The 27,820-nt window shown below is 45.2% G+C and overlaps 1 protein-coding gene across 6 annotated transcripts in view; it reads left to right on the top strand.

Annotated features, from left to right (window-relative positions):
- The window catches only part of Eri3 (ERI1 exoribonuclease family member 3), a 130,733-nt gene that overhangs the window by 54,264 nt on the left and 48,649 nt on the right, over positions 1-27,820 (top strand). For all 6 annotated transcript variants that reach the window (XM_034503785.2, XM_076934358.1, XM_034503787.2 and 3 more), the window contains one exon: positions 11,099-11,171. In XM_034503785.2, coding sequence (XP_034359676.1) covers positions 11,099-11,171 — 73 coding nt within the window. The remainder of the gene's footprint in view (positions 1-11,098; positions 11,172-27,820) is intronic.

Below are 27,820 nucleotides of genomic sequence, written 5' to 3'. Positions count from 1 at the left end.
GTTAGCCCAGCTCCCTCCCCCACCAGCCCTGGTTTCTTCAATTGCAGTAGTCAATTTTTGGTAAGTCGACTTTGTCCATTCCCTCTTGGTTAGCAGAGTGATTGCTCTGACTGTCAGGGTTGTAAATAATGCTCCTGTTGTGTGTGGCTGGAGGCAGCACATCGGGTGGGAAAGGAGGGGATGGAGGAGCTGCGATGATGCTCAGCTCCATTGCTCGCCCCCTCCCCTCTCATACAATATTTATCCAGGGATGGGAGTCAGATGCAGCGACCTCAGGGGTCACCCAGTTAAATAGCTTCTGAACCTCCCTGCATTCTAATTGCTGCAGTTGTCCTTTGCTCTGGAGACTTCTCCTCCCCATTGTCTGCTGAGGTACACACTAATGGCTGTCCTCTCTGGCCCTGCTGGGAGGCATGGGAGGGGGCAGTGCTCATTGCTACCTTCCTTTCCCTAGAGATAAAGGAATCCAGGGCCTGTTAACAAGTGGCTTTAGCCAGAAGGACACCATCCCTGGCTTCCCTCTCTACCCCTTGCAAACTCGGCTGGAGGAGTTTGAGGCAGTGTGCTTGGTGGTTGGCACCAAGAACCTTCAACCATTTTCAGTCTCTGTAGCCAGAAATGTTGACTCTGACTTTAACCAGACTTATGGCTCCCTTCAGTGCTGCCTGGGCCGGGGCAGACTCTTTGACAGGGATGTTACTCTGTGTCCTCAACATTCCCACATATCGAGATTTGGAAACATCTAGGGAGTGGCATTTCCTGTAGTAGTATGCTACATTTGGCTCAAAGATTGATCAAAAGCAGTTTGTCTGGTTCTTTGGATATCAGTTTTCAATGATGGATCACAGTAGCAGGTGTGCCCCTGCCAGGGGTGGCATGTGTCAGTCATATCCACCAGGATTTTGCTGTAAATGTCAGTTCCTTCCACTGTAGTGCTTCTCCCATAAGGAATACTGTAGGAAGCTGCCATGGAAGGTGGGTGTGAAGTGAAGACACAGGCAGTCGGCAGAGGCCTGAAATCAGCTACTGAGACCTACTCCGGGCCAAGTAAGTAGTGTGCTGGGGACTCTGGCAGCACCAAGTGATCAGAACTTGGTATAAGGTTACAGGGCAAGGTAGAATGAAAATACAGTAAACAAGACACAAAACAAAGGGAGAAGGATGTATGGGGCATAATTGGCTGTAATTTTTAGTGGTAAACTTTTTAAAAATAACAGAATATTAAGTTGAGCTATACGGGCTACAGCTGGGGCACAGCTCTATTCTTTCCTAGTCCATAAAATAGCCTGATGTCTTTCCTGAAACCTCTAAGTCTCAAACTTCATAGAACACAGTTTGAAACTTCCTAAGCTTGTTCTAGTGCTGCTGTGCTAGGAGCAGGACTCTGTATAGCCCGAGTGCTTGCACACCTTGACATAATCAGGAGAGCTGGAATCAGGGCAGAGAGGATCAACCAGAGGTTAAAGGCAACAGCTGTGTCCTTGCGCGCTTATATGGGAGCAGAGGCTGGACTACATCCCAGATCCTGAGTACCGAGAGAATGCCTCTCTGCAAAGCCTCCAGGGGGCATTGTAGGCCATACAAACATAGTTCAGGCATAGGGTCAGTATGGCCACAGGCCGGGTGGAAACTATGCTAGGACGTGTTGAGCATTTTGGAGACAGCTTAAGACACTAGCTCCAGGCTTCCCTATCCAAAAATAAAATATGCCACTAGCCAAGGCACTGGCCAAAGTACCCTAGAAGCTTCCTATCTGGTGCTCAGCCTCCTTCCTCCACCCTCCTCCCTGATAGTCTCTGTGTTAAGGAACCTTGTCCAGGTCTTGGCAGCAGTTGCAGTACTTCCCATACCAGTGAGCACTGTGACATGAGGTGGACACTGGAGAGGAACTTATCTTAATTGTTTGCCTAGACAGGCACTGGAAGGTATAAGTGATAGGAGTTTCAGGACATTTGTAGCACCAGAGAGGCGCATGCTACACTTTTCCACAGGGAGTTTGTAACATTTATGTGCTTCCTATGGGTTCCGAGGGGGAGGAATTGCAGGAGAGATAGTCAGTAGGTGGGCTGTAAAAGCTAGGAGCTGAGAGAGCTGGAAGGATGGCTTTGTAGTTGAGAACACTGCTGCTCTTCCAGTAGATTTAGTTTTGATTCCCAGTACACACATGATGGCTCACAGCCTTCTGTAACTCCAGTCCTAGGGTATCTGACACACATATAACATACATGCAAGCAAAGCACTCATACCCATAACAATATAAGTTATTGGGTCTAGAAAGATGTCTCATTGTTTAAGAGCACTGGCTGTTTTTCTAGAGGACCTGGGTTCAGTTCCTAGCACCCACACACATAGCGGCTCACAACTATCTGTAACTCCTAGTCGCAAGGCATCTGATGCTTCCTTCTGGCCTCCTCAGGCACTGCATGCATGTGGGGGGTGTGTGTGTGTACATATATGTGTGTACACATACACACACACACACACATATGCACAGACCAAACACTCATACACATAAAATAATGAATTCATCTGCTAAAAAAGCCAGAAATGGGAAATAATTTACATATAGTTCCTTTAGAGTCTTTAAGCAGTGGTTTGGCCCTAGAGATTTGAGGTTGGTTTTCCTTGGGAAAACTCTCAGCATAGCCTAAGGGGCATCCCAGTGCACCCGCCTGCATTCTGGTTGTTTGGGAACTCTCCCTAGCAGCGTGTCTGGGAACAGTTCCAGCTGTGCTGCCAGACCCAGACGCAGGTGACGGCCTTTCGTCTGTACTGTAGGGAAACCAAGAGGAAATTAAATGTCATCTGCCCCTGCACAGCAGGTCGCTGCCAGATCAGACTCTGTTGATCAGAGTTGTGCAAAGGGCACCCAAGGGAAGGCTTCCGCCACATCCATGCCCTCTGAGCTGTGGCAACTCCCAGGTGATAGCCTGGCTCAGTCCCACAGCTTTCTCTTCCTGGCTGGGTTCACCCTGGCCTAGAGCCCAGCCTAATACTATATGGCAGCTGTGGACTATGCCATGCCAGAGAAGCATGTATACCAGTGGGAAAGAGTGAGAAGGGCAGGATCTGACAGTAGAGGATACACAGGAAGCAGCAAATAGACCTGGATTCAGGTTGTAGATTTGTTGCTGAGGATCTTGGGAAAGTCTCAAGAGCATTCACAACCTCTTCGGGTCTTGGTAAATGTCATCTTTGTCCCCTGACATTTGTGGGAAGTACTTTGTGCAGAACAGGTGTGGGGGCCTTCTTCACTTCATCTTCCCCAGGTCCGTAACATGTTGACTCAGGGCCTCCCTGTGGAGTCAGCTATAGCTACTATGAAGTAGGGCAACAATAAGTTGGCCAGGAAGTCTCAGCAGGCTGCCTTTCGCTGCCTGGGTCCTTCCTTTCCTTGTTCTCTGAGATAAGTCTGGGTGATGGTGCTAAAGCAAGGTGTGAGAGCTGCCAGGGGTCATCATCTAATGGGAGCTCAGCTGGCTCTCTCCAACTTCAAACTTGTATGTCCCTTCCTGTTTTAGAGGACATCAGGATTTGCCCTACCCCCACCCTCTATTCCCCTCCCCCTTTTAAGTTCTAGGTATTCTAGGTGGGCCATAGTTCTCAGTTTCTCAATAACATATTCTACCAAGGCTTTGGGAAAAGATGTTTTAGTGCTGACAGAGTTCTCCCAAGAAAACTCCCCACCCTTCTCATCACCCCCACACCCCAGCTGCAGCATGGCTGCTGGTGGTGAAATTCATTAGTGCTCGCTGACAGCAGTGGAGACAGAGGCACTCACTGTCTGCTTCCCGCTCCCTCACCCTCTTGTGCTGCTGCTTCACGAGCACTGATATTTAAATCTGATGGGCTGCTCATAGACTTCTTGTACCATGACAAGTTTGGGGAGGGGGTTGGGGAGGAGGAGACAGACAAGGATCTAGCTGTCATGCTGGTATTTCAAACAGTACTCTCTCCTGACCCTTTGCAGGCTCCAGCAAGTGTATCATCTTTCTGAAGCCTGTGGTTGGAATTGTAACCTGCAGATATCCCAGAGGATGGGAGCAAATGTAGGGGCAAACTGGGCCGATAAGTCAGCAGTTCATTCTCCCAGGGCCGTGGGCAGTCGGAGAACAGCGGAGGGACAGTGCACATGCTTGTTGAACAGGAAATTGAAGCTGAGTCTCTGTAGGTGCTACAGGGTGTTGCCCTCCATTACCAAGAACAAGGAGGCTCTTCTTCGGCAGTTGCTTGCTTCCAGACTCCGTTTATGCTGTGGTTATCTTCCAGATAAGCCTGGGAGCCTCTGAATATAGGAACCAGGTTTGAGTAGCTTCTTATTTGAGCATGTTTTGGGTTTCAGCAGTGCTCGTAAAACTGTGTGTCAGCTAAGGTTCCTATTTTGTGTCTAGAGGGGTCAGGGGTCAGGGGGCTCTTGGCTTTTGTAACTGGTACTTGTGTGCTTTGTCTTTAAACTTGAAAAGAGGAGTCCCTAGGTTCCTACTTTATGTGTAACTCCTCCTCTCAATCCATTTTTGAAGCTACCGAGTGATTCTAGAATTTTTCCTTTTGACATTTGCTAGCAGCTCACTTTTCTAGTATTTTCCCTTATCTAGCCCAGTCGGTCCAGAAGCATCCCCACAAACCTTTGCCAGTGCAGTGTCTGCTGGCCTAGCCAGATATCTCCTCTGAGCCCATTTTCAAAGTTGATTTCCCTTGACTTTAAGTCACATAGAGTAGGTGATGGAAATGATGTTGCTTGCTTAAGGATAATGACCACTTGATAAGTTGTAGTGCAGTAGATCCATAAAGCAGGATTAGGGTGAGGTATGGGGGTGTGGTGCACTGCCTACCCATTGAGGGCCTTCCCAGTGCCAGGTCCCACTATGGTGGAGGTCACTGAGGAACAGGCCAGGCTCCTCTCTTGTTTCCTCATCTAGTCTTATCATTGTCAAAAGTGCAGCTATTCAAGACACAATGGACTGGTCAGAGGGGTTACTCATAAAATATACTATTATATACTTTCCAGTGGAGGGTAGACCAAGAGGGGTTTTTTTGTTTTGTTTTGTTTTGTTTTGTTTTGTTGGTGGCGGTAGGAGGTCCATAGACATAAGTATATCCTTTTGTTGTTGTTTGGTTTTGTTTATTTGTTTTTCAAGACAGATAGCCAGCCCTGTGTAGCCCCTGACTGTCCTAGAACTCACTCTGACTTGAACTCAGAGATAGATATACCTGCCTCTGCCTCCTGAGTACTGGGATTAAATGTGCGTGCCACAGTTCCTGGCTCCTGAGTGTGTTCTTGAGCTGCCAAGGTCCACTTTTGATGTCGTCAGCACCTGTGGCCCTGTAGCTGCTGCTCTTCCCCACTTCTAGCACTTTCTGCAGCCTGTCTTAGAGGCTTCTAGCCCTCAGGTTCTGACTAGGGTGGCTTTTGTTTGTTCCCTGTTCTTGCTGATTCCTAGCCCTGAGTGCTAGGCCTGGTTGGGGCAGGCCCATGTTGTCTTCTGACGTGGTGGCATATCACAAGGGAGAAGGAAGATAACTAGTTTTGATAAGTATTTAAAGGCTTGAGTGTTATTTTTTTTTACATCAGCAGTGGCCAAGTGAGTGAATTCAATTATGAATCTGCTTTTTCTCCACCCTCCTTTCTATGATGTGGTAGTTCAGAGTTGAGACAAGGAACCTGTTGAAATGAGAAACCCCTATTTCCTAGCTTGACCCCCGTACTAATTCGGGTTAAATTGCTGTGCTATTGCACTGGTGACACATTGTGTCTGCCTCTGTTTGTATAAGAGGATGTAGTGGGGGAGGAAGGACCAATTTGTGCAGAGATAAAAGGTGTCACAGGCAGATAACTAACGTTCCAGCCTTATGCCTGCTCTCATTGTTGCTCAATTTGCTCTGTGTATAAGCCCAGCCTTCCCCTCTTTCTTCTTTCCCTCCCCTTGGTCATATTTTACCTCTATGCCACAGTGTAATGATGCCCTGCGTAGTGGGGGAGGAGATGGGCACCTCTGGCTGACAGCCCTTCCTGATAACCAAATTCCAGCCCATCCATCACTAGCCACTCTCCTCAACTGGAGGAAAAGTGATCGTGAAAGGCTGGCTGTTCATCACCCGAGCTCTGTTTATCTCCTCTGGGTGGGGAATGGAAGCAGAAGAGACAAAGAGCCATGTTCCCAGCTAAGTGCTGCCCAGGTTGGTTTAACTGGCATATGCTGGGTGCAGACTTATGCCATGTAGACTGTGGCACTCTGACTAGGTGATACACTAGACTGGGCTCCAGGGGTGTGGTGTTCTTCCTGAGGCTCAGCCTCTTCCCTAACAGAGTAGCATAAGGAATTGTGGCAGTTCTGAAACGGAGGACAGCTGGTGACAACTCTCTGAGACTGTTTATATGGGCAAATGAGGAGGCTGCATGGAAACAAGCTGTGTGTACCTCACAGGGGTCAGTTTGCAGGGTCTTTGCTCTGGCTTCTTCTGACTCACTCCTTTTGATGGCTGGGCCTCTTGGCCTTCATGGTCCACTGATGATTTGAGGCATTCCTTGCCTACATGTCCCAGGAACACAATGGTTTCTACAGATGAGCGATGTGTGTGCATTTCAGTGCTGTTAACCACTGAGTCTGACAAGTGGCTCTGAGACCCAGGTGCCATGACCTCTCCTGTGAGGCAGACAGAGTAAATGGTGACTTCAGCTTGTTCCTCCTCTTTAAGTCACACTTCCTAGGTGGGTTTGTTGGTTAAAATTTGAAGAGAGAAAAGCATTTAAGGAATAATGTCCTCCACCTTTCTCAGCACAGGTGTCTGCTTTCTTGTTGGACTTGCCTTTTGGACTCTGTCTGTCAAACTGCTATGGTCTCCTTGACTCAAACCTAACAATGGTCCCCCATGCTCTCTGTTCACCTAATCTTCAAAGTTGAGCTCCTACTTACAATGGTTCCACCTTAGCCATACCCATTAGCCAGGGATGGGGTATGGGAGCTCCCTTAATGAGCTACTCCCCTGCTTTGGCTGGCGCCAAGCTAGCCACACCTGTTTGCTATCAAGGCTGTCTGGGCCAAACCAGAGCGGTGCAGTTGCAGGTGGTAGGCCTGCGTGAGGGCTGGGGTGGGGAAGGTGGGGCTTTGCTTTGTTGTCTGTTTGTGGGAAGAGACGTTTTCTAACAGTGCTATCCTCCCATATTGTTCTCTTCTTTCCAAGTAGAAGCTCTCATTTTGTTAAACGATCAGCAGGAAACTTAAGAAGTACCTCATCTTCTCTAACTTCTGCCAATCAGAAGCAAGGATCCTGGGAAACACCTGATGATAGGGTTGAGGTTCTGGTAATTTGAAAGGGCCAATATGATCAGAGCAAGACCATGGTAAACGCCAAAGTAGGGCCCTTCTGCCTCTAGGTTCATACCATTTGAAGAGTGATCATGTACCTTGCTTTAGAGCCCATAGGCATTACTGTCGAGCATGTGTGGGGGTGAGGGGTGTCCTTAAAAGGGGCCCCTTGTATTCATGAAACTGAAGGAAGTTTTGATTTGGTGAGGGAAAAACCCCATTCCTTTTTATGGCCTGGACATAATTGGGTTTTTTCTATTGGCCATCAGTGATGTCATTCCGACCCCTCATAAAGAAGGGGAAATCACACCTGTGGACTCGGTGCATAAAATTTCATTGGGCAACAGTAATAAGCATGACCAGATGATGTTTGGGCAGTTGGGGAGCTTTGTGCCCAGTGAATCCAGCTGCATAGAGACCTGGGCACCATAAAACGTGCCTGCACGTTTCTGCCCTCAGGCTAGTTCAGGGCCCACTGCCAGTGGCTCTTTTCCTTGGGATCAGTATCTGGTAGAAACTCAGCATTTCTACCCTTTGTGCCAGGCACCTTTGCCCTTTTCTTTGCCAAGTAGTGGAACAATGTATCTACTGGTACCTGCTGACCTTAGCCTTATATGCCTAAGAATATTGAGTAAAAAAACAAACAAACAGGCAAATGTGACCTTGGATGCTCCATGCTACCCACCTCTGCCAGCTTCCAAGCTTTGCCTTCTCTGGGATGCTTGTTGCATGATTGAACAAATCCTTTTTCTTTACTAAATCTGTTTCCTCACTTGTGTAAGTGATGGTGACCACTCTGACCCACCTTGTGTGCTCTATTCTGAGGTAGGATTATGTGATAGAGATGTATAGCTATCTTCCCGAGAGACACCTGGATGTTCAAGTGTCTGGCTCTGCCTCTGCCTCTCATGAAGATGAGTTTGGGCCCTGCTGTATTTGTGCTGCATATGCTTGGAGACACAGGGTTGGAACATTCAGAAGAGCATGCAGCAACCCTAGTCTTCTCCTTGAATCTGCAAAGTTCCATGCATGAAGCTCCTGAATAAGACGGGTACCCCCTCCATACTTCAGTCAGATAGAGAGCATAGAGAGAAAGGCTCTCAGAATTCCTGCTGGGCCATGTTCAGATATGAAGAACTGTTGAGACACTCTTCCTTTCTGGTAGTTCTCACTCACTTTCTGGTAGTATACCACTGTGGCTCCTGTGGTATAGTTACTTTGAGAGGAGCAGGCAGGATCCCACTGAGCTAGACCCTTCCTAACCAGGGATGATATCTATAGTTGCCATTTACCACTGAAATCCAACAGAAAAGGGAATCCCTTTTTTCTCCACAGCTAGCCAGAACCAACAGGACTCCTGACCTATGTCAAGTAAAGTCATCAGGAGGTGGGTGAGGTTAGCTATAGGAGCTACCTGCCCTTTTCTGACCAGGCCCCCTGTGTTCCTCTTGCTTCTGGTGGCCTCTTTACACCCAGAACTCAGTGTGATTTTTTTTTTTTTTCTGAAATACTGAGCTTAGCAATTAGTTTCTAAGACACAAAGGATAAGGAACATAAAAGAAAGAGAAGGAAATAATATGATTCAGAAAGTTCAGTTATAGTTTGTTTCTTAGGTGACTTGATTTAGAAGCCTTGTTTGATGGTTTCAGATTCTTGGTTCTTGGCCCTATGTGGGCTTACCATCTCTGGATGCTTCTTCATACTTTTGACATCAGCCAGAAATTCTCTTCCAGAATGCTAGCAAGTTATAGGTAATGTTGCCATGCCACCTATTTGAAAGGAACCTGCCTTTCAAGAAAGACATCATAGCTGGGTGTGATGGCCCATGCCTTGAATTCCAGCACTCAGGAGGCAGAGGCAAGTGGATCTCTGTGTGTCCAAGGCCAGCCTGGTCTGCAAAGTGAGTTCCAGGATAGCAAAGGCTGTGTAGAGAGACCTAGTCTCAAAAGAAAAGAAAGACATTATGTATCTTGTAAAAGTGAATCTTTAGTTTACTTCCTGAAACCCAGAGGTCAGTTTCCTGTTAGTATCTATCAAGTATTTGAAGGGTGATGAAAGGAAGGCTGGATTTCCCTTCAACTTTCTGAGGTGAACTCATTTCAACTGCATTCTCCTAGCCCAAGTTCCCAAGACAAGGAGTCTATACTTACGTTCTCTAGTCCCTTGCCTCTCAGTGACTCTTCTTCCCTCTGTCCTTTTCTACCTAGTCTGCTGACATTCACACTCCACTCACCAAGGTCACTCGGGTCCTTCATTGGGTTCTCTCACCTCTCATCTTGTTTGGCCACTCAGTGACATTTAACACTAATAACTTGATTTTTAAGCTTAAAAAAAAATTAGCTCTACATCTTACAGAAAAGGGACACATGCTTCCGGAATTTAGGCTGACCACAAGAAATAGGTAGAGGGATCAAAAGGGTCATGTGTGATCCCAGGTGCTTGCTCTCATGAAAAGGGCTGCTGAGGTGAGAGGGTCTTGACTCATGAAGTGCTGCCTTCTTAGAAGGAACTCGTGGGCCTTTGGCCTGGAGATGGGTAGCAGGTGGGAAGCTTTCTGAGCTCTTGGAAGAAAGTGGACATATTAGTATCTGTAACTTCTGTTCTTTGTTTGTTTGAGGCAGGATCTCTCCATTATGTAGCCCTGGCTGCCCTGGAACTCACTTTGTGGACCAGGCTAGCTCAAACTCAGAGATCTACCTGCCTCTCTGCCTCTCAAGTGCTGGGGGTAAAGGCACAGGCTACCATGTATCATTTAATGTTTTCTGTAATTTCTGAAGACACATTTTTTATTCTTGGGTCCTTGTTAGTCAGTTTTCTGTTACTGACACATACCTGAGGCTCTTGACTTGCTGCTCTGCTGGAGAACTAGGACTGGTAGAGTTGGTAGAGTATTTACCTAGAACAACTGATACTCTGGGTCCAACCCCCAACACTGCCTAAAACTTAAAATTTCTAAACTTAGAAATTTGTGGATGGCACAAATTTCTAATTCCGGTCTTTGGGGGATGGAGTCAAAAGCTACATGGGACCTTGTCTCAAAAACAAAACAAAGCAAACAACCAGAGGAACTGGGTATTGTGGCATACACCTTTTATCCCAGCATTGAGCAGATGCAGCCAGATCTCTGAGTTTGAAGCTAGCATGGTATATATAGTGAGTTCCAGGCCAGCCAGGACTACATAGTGAGATCCTATCTCAAACAAGCAAACAGGGGGTAGAGGGATATCTCAGTGATTAAGAGCACTTGTTGCTCTTGCAGAGGATGCAGGTTCAATAACCAGCATCCATGTAGCAGCTCACAAACATCTGTAACTCCAGTTCCAGGGGATCTGATGCTCTCCACCAGGCACACGTGTGTGGTACACAGACAATATAGAAGCACAACACTTACACATATTTAAAAAAAAAAAAAATCTAAAACACCCATAGAGCCTCAGGGAGACTACAGTAGACAACAGTACCTACTTTACAGGATCAGTTTGAGGACAGGTATAAGTAAAGACCTTAACATGTTAAAAAAATACAATTTGCACATTAGGAAATTGTAGCAGCTGATGTTATTCTATGTAATATCTCTTGAAACTCATATTTGATTCTGAGGAATGGCTCTAAGTCCAGTATCCATGGTGCTGGAGGTAGGATATTTTCCTTAGGTGGGGCTCCCTGCTAGTTTGTTGATCCTTGTGGTCTCTCTGTTCTGTAGACTTTTTTTTTTTTTTTCTTTGTAGCTTAAGATTTCACATTTTGGGTCATGTGAGTTTCTAACTTGTTCTTTCTTCTCTTTCTTGTAGGCTTCCAGGCCAGTGCCATTATTTAGGCTTGCCAGTGGCGGATTACTTCAAGCAGTGGATTAATCTAAAAAAGGTACCATCTGAGTTCCACTCAGGGCCTTTGGTTCTCCTGTCCTTCACACACCTCCTTCTCTACCTCTTGTATCTTCCTGCTTCTTTTTTCAGTATCCCTCTTTCTCTTCCCTGGGTAATATGTACTGAACCATTGATATTTCTGGGGAGGGGAGTTACTTAAGGTTCAGGCTGCTGGGTGGAGTACTATTGGTATCTTCCAAACATACATAGGGGCTTTTTTCTTCTGAATCTCTGGGCTGAGTTGTGTTGTCACTTGGAGAAATCTGGTCCTACTTGAGCCTTTTGGAAGGCAGTGTTGTTGTATATAGTTCTTGTTACCCTGCTTTAATCTCTGGCCAAGACCTTCTTGCCAGCTCTGCCCAGGTTCCCTCAGATCCGGGATGATCCGCGCGTGCGCGCACACACACACACACACACACACACACACACACACACACACACACACAGAAGCACAAGCTTATTTTTCAACCTGCCTTATTGGCTCAGTTACTGAGCTCTTCTAAGCCTTCCTCAGCTATCTCCTGCCTTTCTTTTCATTCCCGGCTCAGCACCTTAAATTCCCTCAACTTTAGTTGCTCAGTTACCTTCTCCTTGATCAGCAACCCAAAACTGCCCTCAGCTTAGTTGGGTTTCTAATCTCCTGCCTGGGGAAGCAGCCTATGGCTGCTCCACCTGAGATTTTACACGGCTGGTCACCTTTTCTCCCTCCAAAGCATGGCGAAATCTCCCTTTCTCTTCCCGCTTCCCTTGGCCTTCTGCAGGGACCCAGAAGTCCTGACTCTTTCCTTCACCCAGCATTTGTCTCCTGGCAACTTTATTAATCCATCAATAGCCAAATGGGAAACAGTATCTTAGCATCAGAACCACCTGCTACAGCAGTATATATATGTGTGTGTGTGTGTGTGTGTGTGTGTGTGTGTGTGTGTGTCTATACACACACACTCTCTCTCTCTCTCTTTCTCTCTCTCTCTCTCTCTCTCTCTCTCTCTCTCTCTCTCACACACACACACACACACACACACACACACACACTCATGAATGTGGTCTCTGTGCCTCTAGGTAGGAAGAGGGGTTGCCTAAGACGATTTTGGTTTCCCCTGACCCTAGCAGAGCCTTGTTCATGTAGGAGAGGACAGTAGAAGCTAGAACCCTTGGAGCATGAAGGAGGATCTTGGCACTAATACAACATTGTAGACCTAGAGAGTTAGCCTGGGGTTGTGGGCCTCAAAAGGACCTTGCATAGCTAGGGTAGTTCCCTGATAGAGAATGAGTCACCAGAAAACCAGCCTTCCCCGGCATATGCAGGGTTCCTAGGCAAGCAGAAGAGGTAACAGGAATGGCTTCTTTCTTCATTGCTCTAGAGGAGTTACTGCTCCAGAAGGCCCAGGTTATTAGAAGAAAGATAGAGAAAAATAGCCCTGGAGTAGCTTCAGGGTTTACTTGATGCTACCAGTCAACTTAGTAACCCTAGGAATCTAGAAGAAAGGAGACCACAGCTGTAGTCTTAGAAAGAGGAGGCTACTGAGGGGTCACAGTTGGTACTGTGAAGATGAGGGTTTCATACTGGGTATTTAAACAAGGGGTTATACAGGGAGGAGACTGCCTTGGAGGCAGAAAAAGCAGACTGCTTTGGGTGTATGTGGGTGAAGCTAACATGGAAGAATAGTGGGGCAACTAATTTTGTAAGTATTTGCTCCCCACCAACACAACCTTGGACTTGGTTCCATGTTTTGTCTTGCTTTTCTGGTGTGCATCCTTTCCACTCTTGACACTACTTCTCATCTTTGGCTGAAGAAGCTAGGCTCTGTCCTGCCTTTGAGCCTTGATCTGGCTGGCTCCCTGTGTGAAATGCCACCCTTGTCACCATCATCAGGCAAATGTCTGCCCCTTGAAGATGTGGTTCAGACATCTCTTCTGCTAAGCTTCTCTTGCTGTGACTGGAGATATCAGTTAACTCAGTTGTAAATAGGTCCAAGTTGTTACTCCAGTGGATCTGGAGTGCAGAGACAGAGCCTGGTTCTTGCCTGTATCCTCAGTGGCTGGACTGGGGTCAGCTAGACTCAGAGTATGTATACTTGCTGGCCACCTCCTCATTGAGAACTAGCTTCATAGAGACCCTCCTGAGTGGAACTAGGCACGCCTGTGTAGAGAGACATGCTGTCCAGGAAAACAGTGTGCCAGCTGTCAGAGCTCATCTGAGTCTGCTTGCTGGTCTCAACAAATGCAATGTGAATGCCCGGCCAGGCGAGGCAGGCACTGACCATGAACAATTACTCTGAAGTTCACTAGACTTTTTGGTGTGTGGTAGCACTCTGCCTTTAGGTTCCTAGGCAGAAGGGCAGGAGAGCAGCTGACCCATATGGTAACACTAGGGTCACCTTGGTGCTTCAGGCCATCTTGAGACTCTTAAGTCAGTTCTCCACTGAGATGCCAAGATATGGAAGGAAGGGATGGGTATAAAGGGAAACTGAGGACTCTATTCCCAATTGACCCTGTGTTTTCTTCTTATGACGTAGTTCATGCGGGCCTGAGAAAAACAAGGGGCTTTCCTCTGCAGCCCCCAGCTACATTGTGTTGCAGGTGTGTGACTATGTTAGTCACTAGATATGAACTCAGCATCTTACTTTCCTAAGGCTTCTAATCTGAGAAGACCTGAAATACTGTCTTCTCAGTTCCTCTCTCCTCTTTAGAAACTGTGGGCTGCCTCGAAAAGAGTAACTTTTCTACAGCCGTATTTCTGACATTTCCTACTTCTACCTACTTCCCCCGTAGCAGAGCAGCAAAAGTCGTTGTTGGCTGACATTTGGGATGCTGTTGAATGAGCTTAGATTTTCATTGAGCTGTCAACTTAAAGAAAACCTGCTCTTTCTAGGAGATTATAGATGTTACCAGGGAATAAAGAAAATACGTGTGTGTGCACGTGCGTATAAATATTAAATATTATAAATATTTATAAAGCACAAAGACATAATATTATCTCATCCGTAAACACACATTCTAGAGCACCTTCTGTGTGCCAGGTACTGTGTTAGGTTCTAGGAATATAACAGAAAAGGTGACTGTTAAAGATCATGTGACTTTTATTCAATAACCTGTTCAGAATAGTTCAAAGTTGTAGATCATATAATAAAGAACTGGGTTTATTGAGATAGAGTCTGAGGAAGGATATCTAAATTATAGACTGGAAGAAGAACTGGCCAAGCTTAGGAAGCAGCATATGGTGAGGCTCTGAGGTGAAGAGAAGCCCGCTATCTTTATAAAAGCCAGGAAGACAGAATTTCTGCCTCTTGTTCATTGCTCTATTCCTGTCGGATTGGATGGCTTATAGTACTGAGCAACCTAATTGTTGCTTACTGAATGAGTGACTGCCAAGGCCTAGGGACGTGAGAAGTGGAAAGCCACATGAGGTAAAGTAGATAGATGGTGAGGCTGGAACTTACAGACCATGTTTAGATTTTGACCCTTATTTTTAGGATAAGCAGAAGCTACTAAAAGAAAATTTTATCTCATTTGCTTTATTGTTTTGTTTTGAGACAGTCTTATGCTGTAGCCCAGCTGGATGTGGCCACACAGGCTTATAATATCAGCACTTGGAAGGCTGAGACAGGAGAATTGTCTTTACTTCAAGACCAGCCTGAGCTGAGAGTTAAAGATCCATCTGGGTTATAGAGTAAGACCTTGTCTCAAAGTCCAAACCACACAATAAAGTCTCTTACACTAAGGAAAGTCGTGCAGTAGAAATGACCTAGGGAGTGTAGCGCACAGAAACACTGTAGTAGCATAGCAAAAAATGATAGAATTCTGACAGGTGGTGGGGCACTCAGGGGGCAGAGGCAGGTGGATCTCTGGGTTCAGGACCAGCCTCGTGTACAGAGGAAATTCCAGGACAGCCAGAGAGAAAACTTGTCTCAAAAAACCAAAAAAGGATACTATAGTCTCATAGTTAAATGATTAAGAAATACGTAAATACTATAATAAATATAGCACTTTACTTTGGATAAAAAAAAGCCTAGAGTTTGCATGTAGAAATAGATATAAGAAGGGCTATAGTTGGTGAGTTATTATGAAGTGGTGGAATAAAACATTGAATCAAATAGGAAATTGTAACCAGAAAGCTGTGGCTCTAACACGTATGGTAGTCTTAGTGGCTGTTAAGATGTTGTGGAAGTGCATGCATGCATTTTAAATGATCTCACAGAGTTCTCTGCTCAGTCAAGTTTGGTTTCTTTTATCTACCCTATTTTTGTGAGTTAGAATCTCACTGTGTAGCCCAGGGTGGCATAGCACTTGAAGTTCTCCTGCCTTCACCTCTCAAGTGCTAGGATTAGAGGTATATACTATTACACCTGACATATCTAGTATATCGTTGGCAAACATGACAGAAACAAATGCAAAAGTGGCCTTATGCTTAATTATTCGTTAATGCATCAGTTACATGGGACAGATATATTCTTTGAAAGTGTTATGGCAGTACTGACAGGAAATGATGATTGGTGGACAGAGTTAGGGGTGAATGAAGTAGCCTGTGTGGCCCTAGAGTTTATGATTGAGCATGTGGTGAATTAGAATGGGTTTTCTGTGTGAGGAGAAGGAGAAGCTTAAGATAAAGAGAACGACTTGCTTTGGAACTGTTAAATTCAGACGTCTGAGCAGTTCTTACGGCTCTGTTGAAGAGGTAGTTGGCTGTCTAGTGCTAAAGGATAAGGTCTGGTAAGAGGTGCCGAGTCAGACAGGTTCTTGATATATGAAAACTAGTGAAGACATGGAGATGCATGATACTGTCAGAGAAGTGTATATGGGGTGAAAATGAGAGCAAAGTGAAACCCTGAGATAGCACATTAGCCAGGTAGAGAAGGAAGAGCCAAGAAGGAACTGTCTAATAGAAATAGATGCTGGTTACTGACTGTGTGCTATGTTCTACACCCATTGTCTATGTTCATTCTCTGATGCTTTGACAGAGCACTACAGACTTGGTAAGTTATAAACAATGAAATTTATTTGGCTCACAGTTGTGGTGGAGGCTGGGACAATTGAGCTCCAGAGGCATCATCTGGTAAGGACCTTCTTGTTTCATCATAGGAAGGCTTCACATGATAGGAGAGTACAGAAGACACAGGACAAGAGCTTCACTCTTAAACCAGTGCCCTTTTCAAACAGTAGCACTGATCTATTCACATGGACAGTTCCCATGTCCGAATGGCCTCTTAAAAGCTTTGTCTCTCAGTACTGTCATAGTACAAGTTAAGTCTTAGCATGGAGTTTGGGGAAGATTGAAATTCAGACATTATCATCTGTGCTGCCCATTAGAGTTTCCACTGGTATGTGGCAGTCGATCACTTGGAATAAATCTTGTATGATTGAGAGATGAATCTTAATTTGTATTGAGTTTTAATCAATTTAAGTTAAAAATTTACTTGAGAAAATGTGAGTATGTTTAAAGGCACTTGAGTTAGAGATGCTACATTTTAAACAGTTAATTTTTCAAAATCTAAAACATTATTTCTGATAAAGATTTTGCTTGCTACATGAGATGTGATATTAAGTATTAATAGACTTAATCTGAAAAAAGACTTAGTCTGAAAAAAGACAAAATATCTCTTAATGTTTATGGTGCTGTTGTGTTTAAGATGATATTTGGATATATTAATTAAATAATTTCATGTTATATTTAAGTAAAAATTTAAGCCTTTATCATTTTTTTTATGTATATGAGAGTTTTGGCTTCATGTATGTGTGTGTACCTTATGTGTGCAGGTTCCACAGAGGCCAAAAGAGGGCCTCATTCCTTGGAACTGGAGTAATAGATGGTTGTGAGTTCCTTTGGGCTGCTGAGAAACAAATCTAGGTCTTCTGGAAGATCAGCCATATCTCCAGTACCGACGTGTTTTGTCTTTTAATGTTTCATAATGACCATTATAAAACTTCATCTCTCTTGTATATGTGCACTGTGTGTGTATTGAACAGCCCTGGGCCAGATGCCCGGCTTCAGTGCTACATTGCCTAATCCTCACAGCCTTCCTGAGCATAGAGTGATGATGCAGTCCATGGCAGAACCCAAGACTTCACTGTATAGACACACAGTACATGGCAAAACCAAGACTTCACTGTATAGACACACAGTACATGGCAAAACCAAGACTTCACTGTATAGACACACAGTACATGGCAGAACCTAAGACTTCACTGTATAGACACACAGTACATGGCAGAACCCAAGACTTCACTGTATAGACACACAGTACATGGCAAAACCAAGACTTCACTGTATAGATACACAATACATGGCAGAACCCACGACTTCACTGTATAGATACACAATACATGGTAAAAACCAAGACTCCAAGACTTCACTGTAGAGACACAGAGAGGTCTGGAGGAGGGCATCCCAGAGGCTGAGAAAGGTGCTTACAAGAGAGGGAGAAAAGGAGAGAGAGAGGGAGGGAGGGAGGGAGGGAAGAAGAGAGAGAGAGAGAGAGAGAGAGAGAGAGAGAGAGAGAGAGAGAGAGAGAGAGAAGGTAACATGAAGGTAATCATATATGGACACAGAGACTTGGACCCTACAGATACTCACGAGGGCTTGTGAACACAGAATAAGGTTGGGGGTAAAGTAAGTGATTGGGGCATAGATAAGGAAACAGAAAGGTAAGAGAGCTTTAATGTATTCAGAGCTGTGACTGAAGAAGAGAGAATAGGCAAGAGGTGTGATGTGCCCTTACGTGCCTGAGGTGGGATTTGTCCAAGTGCAAGGTTTAATTTGGAGAAGGCCAGCCAGGCTGAAGGTGCAGAGAGGGGAGGGATTCATTAGGGATGCCTCTAAGAAGGGGAGAGGAGATAAAAGACTGTTCCCTACTTCATCCTGACAGGAGAAAAAGCAAAGATGGGTACAGATCCTTGTCAGCAGACTTGCTGATTTGTGATGGCAAGCTGAGGTAATTTTCATCTGGCTCAGTTTGCTTTCTATTGCTGTTATGAAGATGATGACTCTGGTGGTTAGAGTAAGAATGACTGCCAGAGGCTCATGTTTGAAGACATAGTCATCAGGGAGTGGCACTACTTGAGAAGGTTTAGTTTTAAGGTTTCAAAAGCCCAAGCTAGTCTCTCTCTTTCTCTCTCTCTCTCTCTCTCTCTCTCTCTCTCTCTCTCTCTCTCTCTCTCTCTCTCTCTCTCTCTCTCATCTACAGAGGAGGAGGTAGCTCTCTTAGCTACTTCTCCAGCACCACACTTGGCTACCATCCTGCTCCCTGCCATAATGGGATGCACTAAACCTCTGAAACTGTAAACGAGCCCTCAATCAAAAACTTTGTTTTAGAAGACTTGCCTTGGTTATGGTGTCTCTTTACAGTAACAGAACAGTGACTGAGACAGTAATCAAAAGCAACTTGGGGCCAAGCAGTGGTGGTACATATCTTTAAATCCAATACTCAGAAGGCACAGGCATGGGAATCAGAGGGAGCTCTGTGAGTTTGAGGCTAGCCTGGTCTACAGAGCTAGTTCCAGGACAGCTAGGGCTACATAAACCCTGTCTTGAAAAATAAAAAAACAAAACCAAATCCAAACAATCAAAAGAAAAAATAAAAATAAAAAAGTAGCTTGGGGGAAGAACGTGTTTATTTGGCTTTTATATCCTGAGTCACAGTGCACTGAGCCAGTGCAGGAAACGATAGACAGTAACTGAAGCAGCAGCTATGGCGGAACACTTTTAATGATGCATTCCATCAGATGGCTTCATCAGCTTTCTTATACACTCCAAGGCCACCTGCCCAGGGATGGTACTCTCCTAGAGGGCTGGGCCCTACCATATTAATTTATAATCAAGAAGATGGTCCATATATTTGCGTATAGGCCAATCCTATAGAGGCATATTCTCAAGTCAGATGTCAAGTGAATCAACACAACTTTCCCCTTGTCAACTTGATATGCAAACACATGACTTATTGTTTGTTTGTTTGTTTGTTTGTTTGTTTTTGTTTTTTCCAGACAGGGTTTCTCTGTATAGCTCTGGCTGTCCTGGAACTCACTCTATAGACCAGGCTGGCCTCAAACTTAGAAATCCACCTGCCTCTGCCTCCCAAGTGCTGGGATTAAAGGTGTGTGTCACCACTGCCTGGCAACACATTACTTATTAAACCATAATCCTCCCTTTCTTGTTCATTCCGGAGATCTTATATCAGTATTATAAAGCACACTCCAACTTTCAAAAGTCCCAGTCTTTAAAAATTCAAACACCTTAAAAGTTCAGTTTTTTTAAAAATATCTACAGCTTTTTTAAAAATCCAAAGTATTTATTTTATTTATTTACTCATTCATTCATTCATTCACTTTACATCCTAACTGTGCTCCACCCTGACCCTTCTGACCTCCCAGTCCCATCCCCCATTACTTCTTCCTCTTCTCCTCAGAGAAGGGCAAGCCTTGGGTACCACTCTATTCTGGGGCATCTAGTCACAGCAGACCTAAGTGCATCCTCTCCCACTGAGGTCCAACTAGCTAGTCCTGTTAGGGAAAGGGGATCCAATGGTAGCAGAGATACCACCTGCTCCAGTTGTTAGGGGACCCACTTGAAGACCTAGCTGCATGTACATCTGTTCCAAATATGTAAGGGCCCTACGTCCAGCCCCTGCATCCTCTTTGGTTGGTAGTTCACTCTCTCTGAACCCCTATGGGCCCAGGTTAGTTGACCCTGTAGGTCTCCTTGAGGTGTCCTTGACCCCTCCAGCTTGCTCAATTCTATCCCCTACTCTTCCACAAGACTCGCCGAGCTCCGCCTGATGTTTGGCTTTGGGTCTTTGCGTCTGCCTCATCTGCTGCTGGATGATGCCTCTCAGGAGATAGTTATGCTAGGTTCCTGATGGCAAGCATAGGAAAGTATCATTAATAGTGAAGGATATCTTACATCCCATATCTTACGTGGGATGTGTTTCAAATTAGCTAGTCGTTGGTTGGGCATTCACTCAGTCTCTGTTTCCTCTTTATCCCTGAGCATCTTGTAGGTAGGACAGATTTTGGGCTGAAGGTTTTATGGGTGGGTTGGTGTACCCCTCCGTTCACTGGAAGACCTACCTGATTATAGGAGGTGGCCACTTCAGTCTTTATATCCCCTGCTGGTCTCAGCTACGGTCACTCTCATAGATTCCCAGAACCTTCCCTGTCCCAGAGATATCCATCCATTGCCATTCTCACTCCCAGCCCTCTCCCACACCCCCTCTCCCCATACCTGATCCTGACCCCCAACCTCCCTCCTCATCCCTTCCCTCCATCTACCTCCAATGACTGTTTTGTTTCCCCTTCTGAATAAGATTCAGGCATCCTCCCTTGGGCTCTCCTTATCACTTAGCTTCTTTGGGTCTGTGGATTGTATCATGGTTTTCCTGAACTTCATGGCTAATATCCACTTAGATGTAAGTACATACCATATGTGTCTTTCTGGGTTTGGGTTACCTCGCTCAGGATGATATTTTCTAGTTCTGTCAATTTGCCTTCAAATTTCTTGATATCTTTGTTTTTAATAGTTGAATGGTATCCCATTGTGTAGGTATACCACATTTTCTTTGTCCATTCTTCAATTGAGAGATGTCTGGGTTGTTTCCAGTCTCTGGCTATTACGAATGAAACTGTGAACATAGTTGAGCAAGTGTCCTTGTGTTGTAGTGGCATATCTTTTGGGTGTGTGCCCAGGAATGGTGTCAATGGTTAGGGTTTCCATTGCTGTGGACAGACACCATGACCAAGGCAGCTCTTATAAGGACAGCATTTAATTGGGGCTAGCTTACAGGTTTTGAGGTTCAGTCCCTTATCATCATGTCAGGAATCATGGCAGCATCCAGGCATGCATGGTGCTGGAGGAACTGAGAGTTCCACATCTTGTTCCGAAGGCAAACAGGAGAAAACATAACTTTTCTGCACTGGGCAGAGCTTCAGAGCCCACTCCCACAGTGACATACTTCCTCCAATAAGGCCACACCTCCTGACAGTACCACTCCCTGTGGGTCAAGCATATTCAAACCACCACAAGTGGTATAGGTTTTGGGGTAAAACTATTCCCAGTTTCCCAAGAAACAGCCAAATTGATTTCCAAAGTGGTTGTACCAGTTTGCACTCCCACTAACAACTGAGGAGTGTTCCCCTTGCTCCACATTTTCACCAGCATGTGCTGTTGCTTGAGTTTTTTACAGGTATAAGATGGAATCTGAGAGTCTTTTTGACTTCCATGTACCTGATGACTAAGCACGTGGAACATTTCTTTAATTGCTTCTTGCTATTTAGAGATCCCTCTGTTGAGAATGCTCTGTTAAGCTCTGTACCCCATTTTTAAATTGGGTTATTTTGTTTGTTGGTATCTACTTTCTTGAGTTCTTTATGTATTTTGGATATTAGTCCTCTGTCAGACGTAGGGTTGGTGAAGATCTTTTCCCATTCTGTAGGCATCTATTTTGTCCTATAGATGATGTCCTTAGCCTTGCAAAAGCTTTTCAATTTCATGAAGTCCGATTTGTTAATTGTTGATCTTGGTGCCTGAGCTATTGGTGTTTTGTTCAGTAATTTGTCTTCTATATCAATGAGTTCAAGGCAATTCCCCTCTTTCTCCGTTTTTATGTCGAAGTCTTTGATCCATGTGGACTTTAGTTTTGTGTAGGGTGATAGATACGGATCTGTTTATGTTCTTCTACATGCAGACATCCAGTTAGACCAGCATTTATAATGTGGGCTCCTTTAAAATATAAAGTAAATTGTATCCTTCTTACTCCAAGAAGGAAAAAACAGGGTACAGTCACAATAAAGGCCAAACCAAACTCCAGTAGTATAAATAATTCTGTATCCCTATATTTGTATCCAGGACTCATGATCTTCTGGACTCTAGGGACACATTGGCAGCACCATGTCTCAGTCTTTGCCATCCATAGTACAAACAGCTTCTCTGGTAGCCTTAGGCTGGCTCCACTGCACACCTGTATTTGTTGTTCATGCCACAACTCTGGCATCTTAGAATGCTGGGCTCTCTACTGCAGTGAGGCTGTCCATCCACCAGTGACCTTTCTTCAGTGACTCCAACCCTGACACACAGTGCCAAACCTCAGCTTTTCTTCATGACCCTTTTAATTCTTCAGCTTCCATGCTCCCTAAACCAGAAACACATGGGAGATTTTTAAACATTACCAAGTTTGCCTGCCAGGAAAGTATTGTCCTGAGGAAATACTCTCAGAAAATTTTGTCTCGATGATGTTCATCTCATCTTAACCACAGCTGACTCTTTAGCCCCTGATGACCAGAAGTACATTTACTCAGTTCAAAATACCACATTAACAGGGCTGGTGAGATGGCCTAGTGGTTTAAGGTACCTCTGGCTGAGTCTAAATGACCTGAATTTGATCCCCAGGACCCACATTGTGAAAAGAGAGAACCAGCTGCTGTACATTGTCCTCTAGCTGCCCCCTCCTCCCCATGTACACAAACACAAATGAATGAGTAAATACAACTTAATAAAGTAGGCTAATAAAATAAACAGTTCCATTAAAGTTTCTGAAGAATTCCCTGACTTCTCTCTGAAACAAGCTAATCCTCTGTATCTGCACTGTTCTTCACATCCTCTTCCAGGCTCTCACAGAACAGGTCAGTGAGCTTCAAACACTCAATGGCTTTTTCAACCCAAACGTCCAAAGTCTTTCTGCAATCCTCCCACAGACAACATAGTCAGTCTATCATAGCAGTACCCCATGATCCTGGTGTCAGTTTCTATCCTAGTTTGATTTTCTGTGGCTCTGAGGATGACCATAACCAAAAGCAGCTTGGAGGAGGAAGGTGTTTACTTGGCTGACATATCCCAAGTCATAGTTAATTGAGAGATGCCAGGGTAGGGACTGAAGCAGAGGTTGTGGAAGAGCAGTGCCTATTGATTTGTTCCCTTTCCTTTCTTCTATACCTCAGAACCACTTGCACAGGTGTAGCACTGCCTTCAGTGAGCTGGACCCTCCAACATCCTTTTTTAATCAGGAAAATGTCCCACAGATTTGCCTACAGGTCAACCTTATGGAGACATTTTCTCAGTTCAGATTCCTTCTTCTCCATGATGTATAGGTTTGTGTCTAGCTGACAGGGGAAGAAAAAAAAAAAAAAAAAAAAAAAAAAAGCAAAAAGCAACCAGCGCACCATCTGATAGTGTGGTAACTTTTGTTTTCCCTTATGAGGCAGGTAGGTAAATCATTTGCTGGTAACTAATAGGGAGGTCTGTGAGGGCTCATGGGAAGTAGGAAAGGATTGCATCCCTTTGGTAAGTTACCATGGGAGCTAACTTGAGGGCAGAGGAGTTATAGGCAGTGTTGACGGTCCACTCAGGTCAATGACATTAGTTTGTAGCAGAGCCACTCTGTCCAGAGGTCTAATCCTTCTTAAGCATAGCTTAGCAGATTGGGGTAAGTGTGAAGAAAGGGGAACTTAGGTTTGTCTGGGGTGGAGATTTTTTTGTAAGGAGTTGTGATAAAAAGAACAGAGAGTTAAAAGATAACTGTCGAGACAGCAGTTGACAAGACAGACTGGGGGATCTAAGATGGATGTTGAAAAGAGGAAGGCTCAGCTGAGTATGGACAGAGCAGGTGGGTCCTGCTGAAGTGAGGAGCAGGTGCAGTAGGCTCGGCTGAGTGGGCCAGATGACAGGGTGAGATGGCAGGTTCAGCAGTGGGGTGTAGTGGCTGGTGCTTGGAATCCCAACACCCAGGAGGCTGAGGCAGGAGGTTTTCTGCAAGTTCTAGGTTATCCTGGGCTATACAATAAGACTATCTCAGGAAAACAAAAAAGGACTAGGGAAGTGGCTCAGTTGGTAAAGTGCTTGCCACACCAGCATGAAGATCCCTAGCACCAATGTAAAAAGCCAAGTATGGTACTGTACATCTGCAATTTCAATTCTGGGGAGTGAAAGGCAAAGAGGATCAGGAGTTGAAGGTCATCCATGACTCCTTGAATCCATGGCGAGTTTGAGGCTAGCCTGGGTTACATGAGACTCTGACTTTAAAAAAAAAAAAAAAAAAAAAAAAAGTAGGATATTTGAATTAATGATTTTTTTTTTTTTTAAAAAAATGGGATATTGGCAGTTTCTAAAGTAAAGCCACAGAAGTTAAGTCTGAATAGAGAGAGTGTTGTTCTAAATAAGGAATTATGAAATATGAAACATAAAGGTTGGTTGAAATACATCAAGAAAGATGTGTGGATATACTGAAAAATACTGAAAAATGGGCTTTACCCAGTGTGTATGCATGACACATAGGTACAAATGAATGTATAAGTGCACGCCTACACATATATAAACAGTTCACATATATGCAGACCAAGCTGTACAGCTGTGTGTACGCCACAACCTGCCTGGGTGGCCTTTGTGTGGGAAAGTAGCAGGCAGCCTTAGGAGGAGTCTGAGTTGGGCAAGTAGTTGGGCAAGTTGAGCTGGTTATTCAGTCCTGTCCTGCAGTTGGGAGAGAAGGGCTGTCTACAATTGACAGTCAGATAAAAGCAGGGTGTAGACTGTAGCTCTACTTTTCCATTGCTACATGTACTCCATGTCCTGCTGTGCTTTCTGTGTGCTCTGAAAGGGTGAACTTAAGGCCAGTCATCTGAGGGAGAGTGGAGAGGAAGAGGAGAAAGAGCTTTTGAGGTCTCTCCAAGAAACATTGTGTCTCTGACAGTCTCTGGGAGGGGATAGCAGGAAAAACTGCTGAAGGGAGCAATGGAGTCTGCGATTGAGTGTGACTTTTTCTGACCTTGGAGCATTCAGAGTCCCAATCAGTGCAATAATAAATTAAAGGCTTACGGAGGAATAAGTTCTTGGCCTTAATGAAGTTCTTTGCTGGAGGCCGTCAGCGGGTCAGCAGGTCTCGGTGCTGTAGATCCTATGCTTCAGTGAGTGTCTGAGCCAGGGGGAAGCCAGCAGTCAGGAGTGATCCAGAGTGCTCATCAGGTTGCTGCTTGGACCCTTTGCAGAAAGGGGCTGAGTGGGGCCAGCCCAGAGCCTTTCTGCTAGGACTGTTGAGAAGCTCATTTGATAAAACAAGAGCAAACCTCAAGTGAAAACAAAGAGATGTGAGTACCTAGAAGCCTTGCAGTGCTCTTGAGTTGGAAACTTGCACTAATGGCAGACTCTTGAGTCCCATGGGCAGAACTAGGTGGGGATTGTGGTTTAGGTCGTTGGGACCATCCAAAAGCAGTTCACTGTCCATGGCCAGTGTACATTCTGGGTTGGGTACCCAAGACTTCTGGCCATCTTTGAAGAGCAAGCAGGCTAACTAAGCAGGGTGCAGGACACATAGCCCCAGGTGGGAATGAGGGCATGGTAGAGCACAGGTATGTGGTCAGAAGCTGCTTGTAAAGGGTGCCTGGGCTGCTTTGATCAGTGATTGCTGACCTGTGAGTGGGATCTAGAACCTAGGCCTCAGGACTCCAGTTTCTGAGTTCTCTCAGTCTACTCTCTGTGCTATATATGCCTGGGGCTAAGCTCTTGAAGTCTAGTCCAGAAGCAGAGAAGGGAAAGCATGTTTAGTATCAGCTGCCAGAGCCACAGGGAATGTCTCCTTTCTTCTTGCCACCCTGCCCCCATGGTGTAGTGCCCAGCCTGGGCTTTTCCTTTAAATATGTCTTACAGCTGTCTGAACTCTGAAATTCCTTTCACTCCTTCCCTTGCCTTGTTAACATGTGTTGCCTTTGGGGTAATCAGGGAAAAAATATTATGTCCTTTTACAATTACCGGGTTTTGGAATATTAAAATGTCTCGCTGCATCGGCACTGTTATTTTGATTGGTATTCTAACCTTTGACTAGCCCATAAAGCGCGCCGCTCCTGAAGCCAATATTGCAGGACTGAAATTTAATTCCGAAATGATTCCAGATAATAGGGAGACAGATAATATATGCATGAAGGATATTATGTTTGGACTAACTGCAGCAGGGCCAGGGCTGGGGAGCTGAATAATAGCCCAGAGTGAGTTATAATCTGTGGGACAGAAATGCCTTACTGTCAGGGCCAGGAGAGGAACTCTTAAATCAAAGGCACAGGACACTGTGGTCACAGGGTACACATTCTGACAGGAAGAGCACTAGAGCCAAGAGGGTAGCTGTTGAGGCTTTGCCCATTCTTTCTCTTGGGCTATGTAACAAGGTCCTGGATGATATAGCTCATTGCTATCTTGATAACTATACTTCTTTGCTTCCCAAAAACATACTTCTTGCTGTTTTTCAGATATACATAGATGTTCTCCTCTGTTTCTTACATTGTTACCTTACATTTTATTTTCTCCTTTTAGTGTATTTAGAAAGCTTCTGTCACCTCTTTCCCTATGGCTTAGAACTTTGTACAAGGTGTATCATACAATTGCACATTTTTGTTTCCTACTAACCTGTGAGGTCCTTGTGGTTTCTGTTTTCAGTACCCAGCCCTGGACCCTAACAGTAGGCATTTGAGAGTATTAACTGAATCCACATCAAGTCAGGCTGGTGTAGACAGATATCTGTCAGATTTTGCCAAGCAAATGGGCTTAGAGAAATTAAGCATCTTCCTACAGGCAAACAGCCAAGAAGAGGTAAATCCTGAGTCAAGTGTATGTGTCTTAGCCAAGTGGGCAGGGAGGGGTTAGCGGTAAAGTGCATAGTTACCCCCATCTTTCTTGATCCCCATACTGTAGTCCTCCTTGCTTTAGGTTCTGGTCCTGAGTATCCATGGGACTTGAAGCATGGAGAGAATGAGACCTTGTGTTGTTGCAGTTGACCCCTGGACAGTTACTCTGTTCAAAAGACACTTCTCTACTATGAGTTTGTAGCCAAGTATGAGGACAGTGGCTTGGAAAGGACACCTGAGTGTGGTGTGGAGAACTGTGAGGCAGGCAGAATACATGGGGGGGGGGGGTGTCTCTCGGTCTTCTCTCTCTCTCTCTCTCTCCCCCTCTCCCCCTCTCCCCCTCTCCCCCTCTCCCCCTCTCCCCCTCTCCCCCTCTCCCCCTCTCTCCCCCTCTCCCCCTCTCCCCCTCTCCCCCTTCCCCCCCCCCTCTCTCTCCCGAGATCTCTAAAAAACATCTCAGACATTGGTTTCCCTAAAGGCCTTGGGGCACAGCACTTACCGAATGTGGTGATAGAGAAATGCACTGTGCACACCAAACTGAAGAGGTCTTGGATTGGTTTGAAAGTTGTGCTGTCTGTCTGTGAGACTTGCCCTTCCTTTAGTGAGCATACTGGATCCTAGGGATGTAAGAATGTGGCTCACAAGTCTGAGACCATCATGCTAGAAAGAGCTTTGGAGCCCGATGGGTCAGACCGGGCTCTGTAATGTCACTGCCAACCAGCCTTCTGAGCTAGATCCAGTCCCTCCCTGGACCAGTAGAAAACTGCTGGCTTAGAATCCTAGCTCTGTACTTGGTAGTTGTTGGGGTTTAGGAAAATAACTTAACTTCATCATGCCCCAGCATCCTCTCTAAAATAAGAAACATCATAACCTTGTCTTAGAGTTGACCTGAGAGTGAGGCATGAGCATACTTGAGTGTCCTAGGTACTTGATAAACCCAGCAGAGATGAGCAGGCTTCAAGGAGAAGAGGCATCAAGGAGACTAGAGTCCAGGTGTGCAGTGGACGTCTACCTGCAGAAGAGCTCCCAGCAGCTTCATCCTGGGGAAGATGCAACCTT

The sequence above is a fragment of the Arvicanthis niloticus genome, chromosome 5 (genome assembly GCF_011762505.2).
Source record: "Arvicanthis niloticus isolate mArvNil1 chromosome 5, mArvNil1.pat.X, whole genome shotgun sequence".
Classification (NCBI taxonomy): domain Eukaryota; kingdom Metazoa; phylum Chordata; class Mammalia; order Rodentia; family Muridae; genus Arvicanthis; species Arvicanthis niloticus.
The sequence above is the reverse complement of the archived record's forward strand: the minus strand, read 5'-3'. Positions and strand labels throughout refer to the sequence as shown.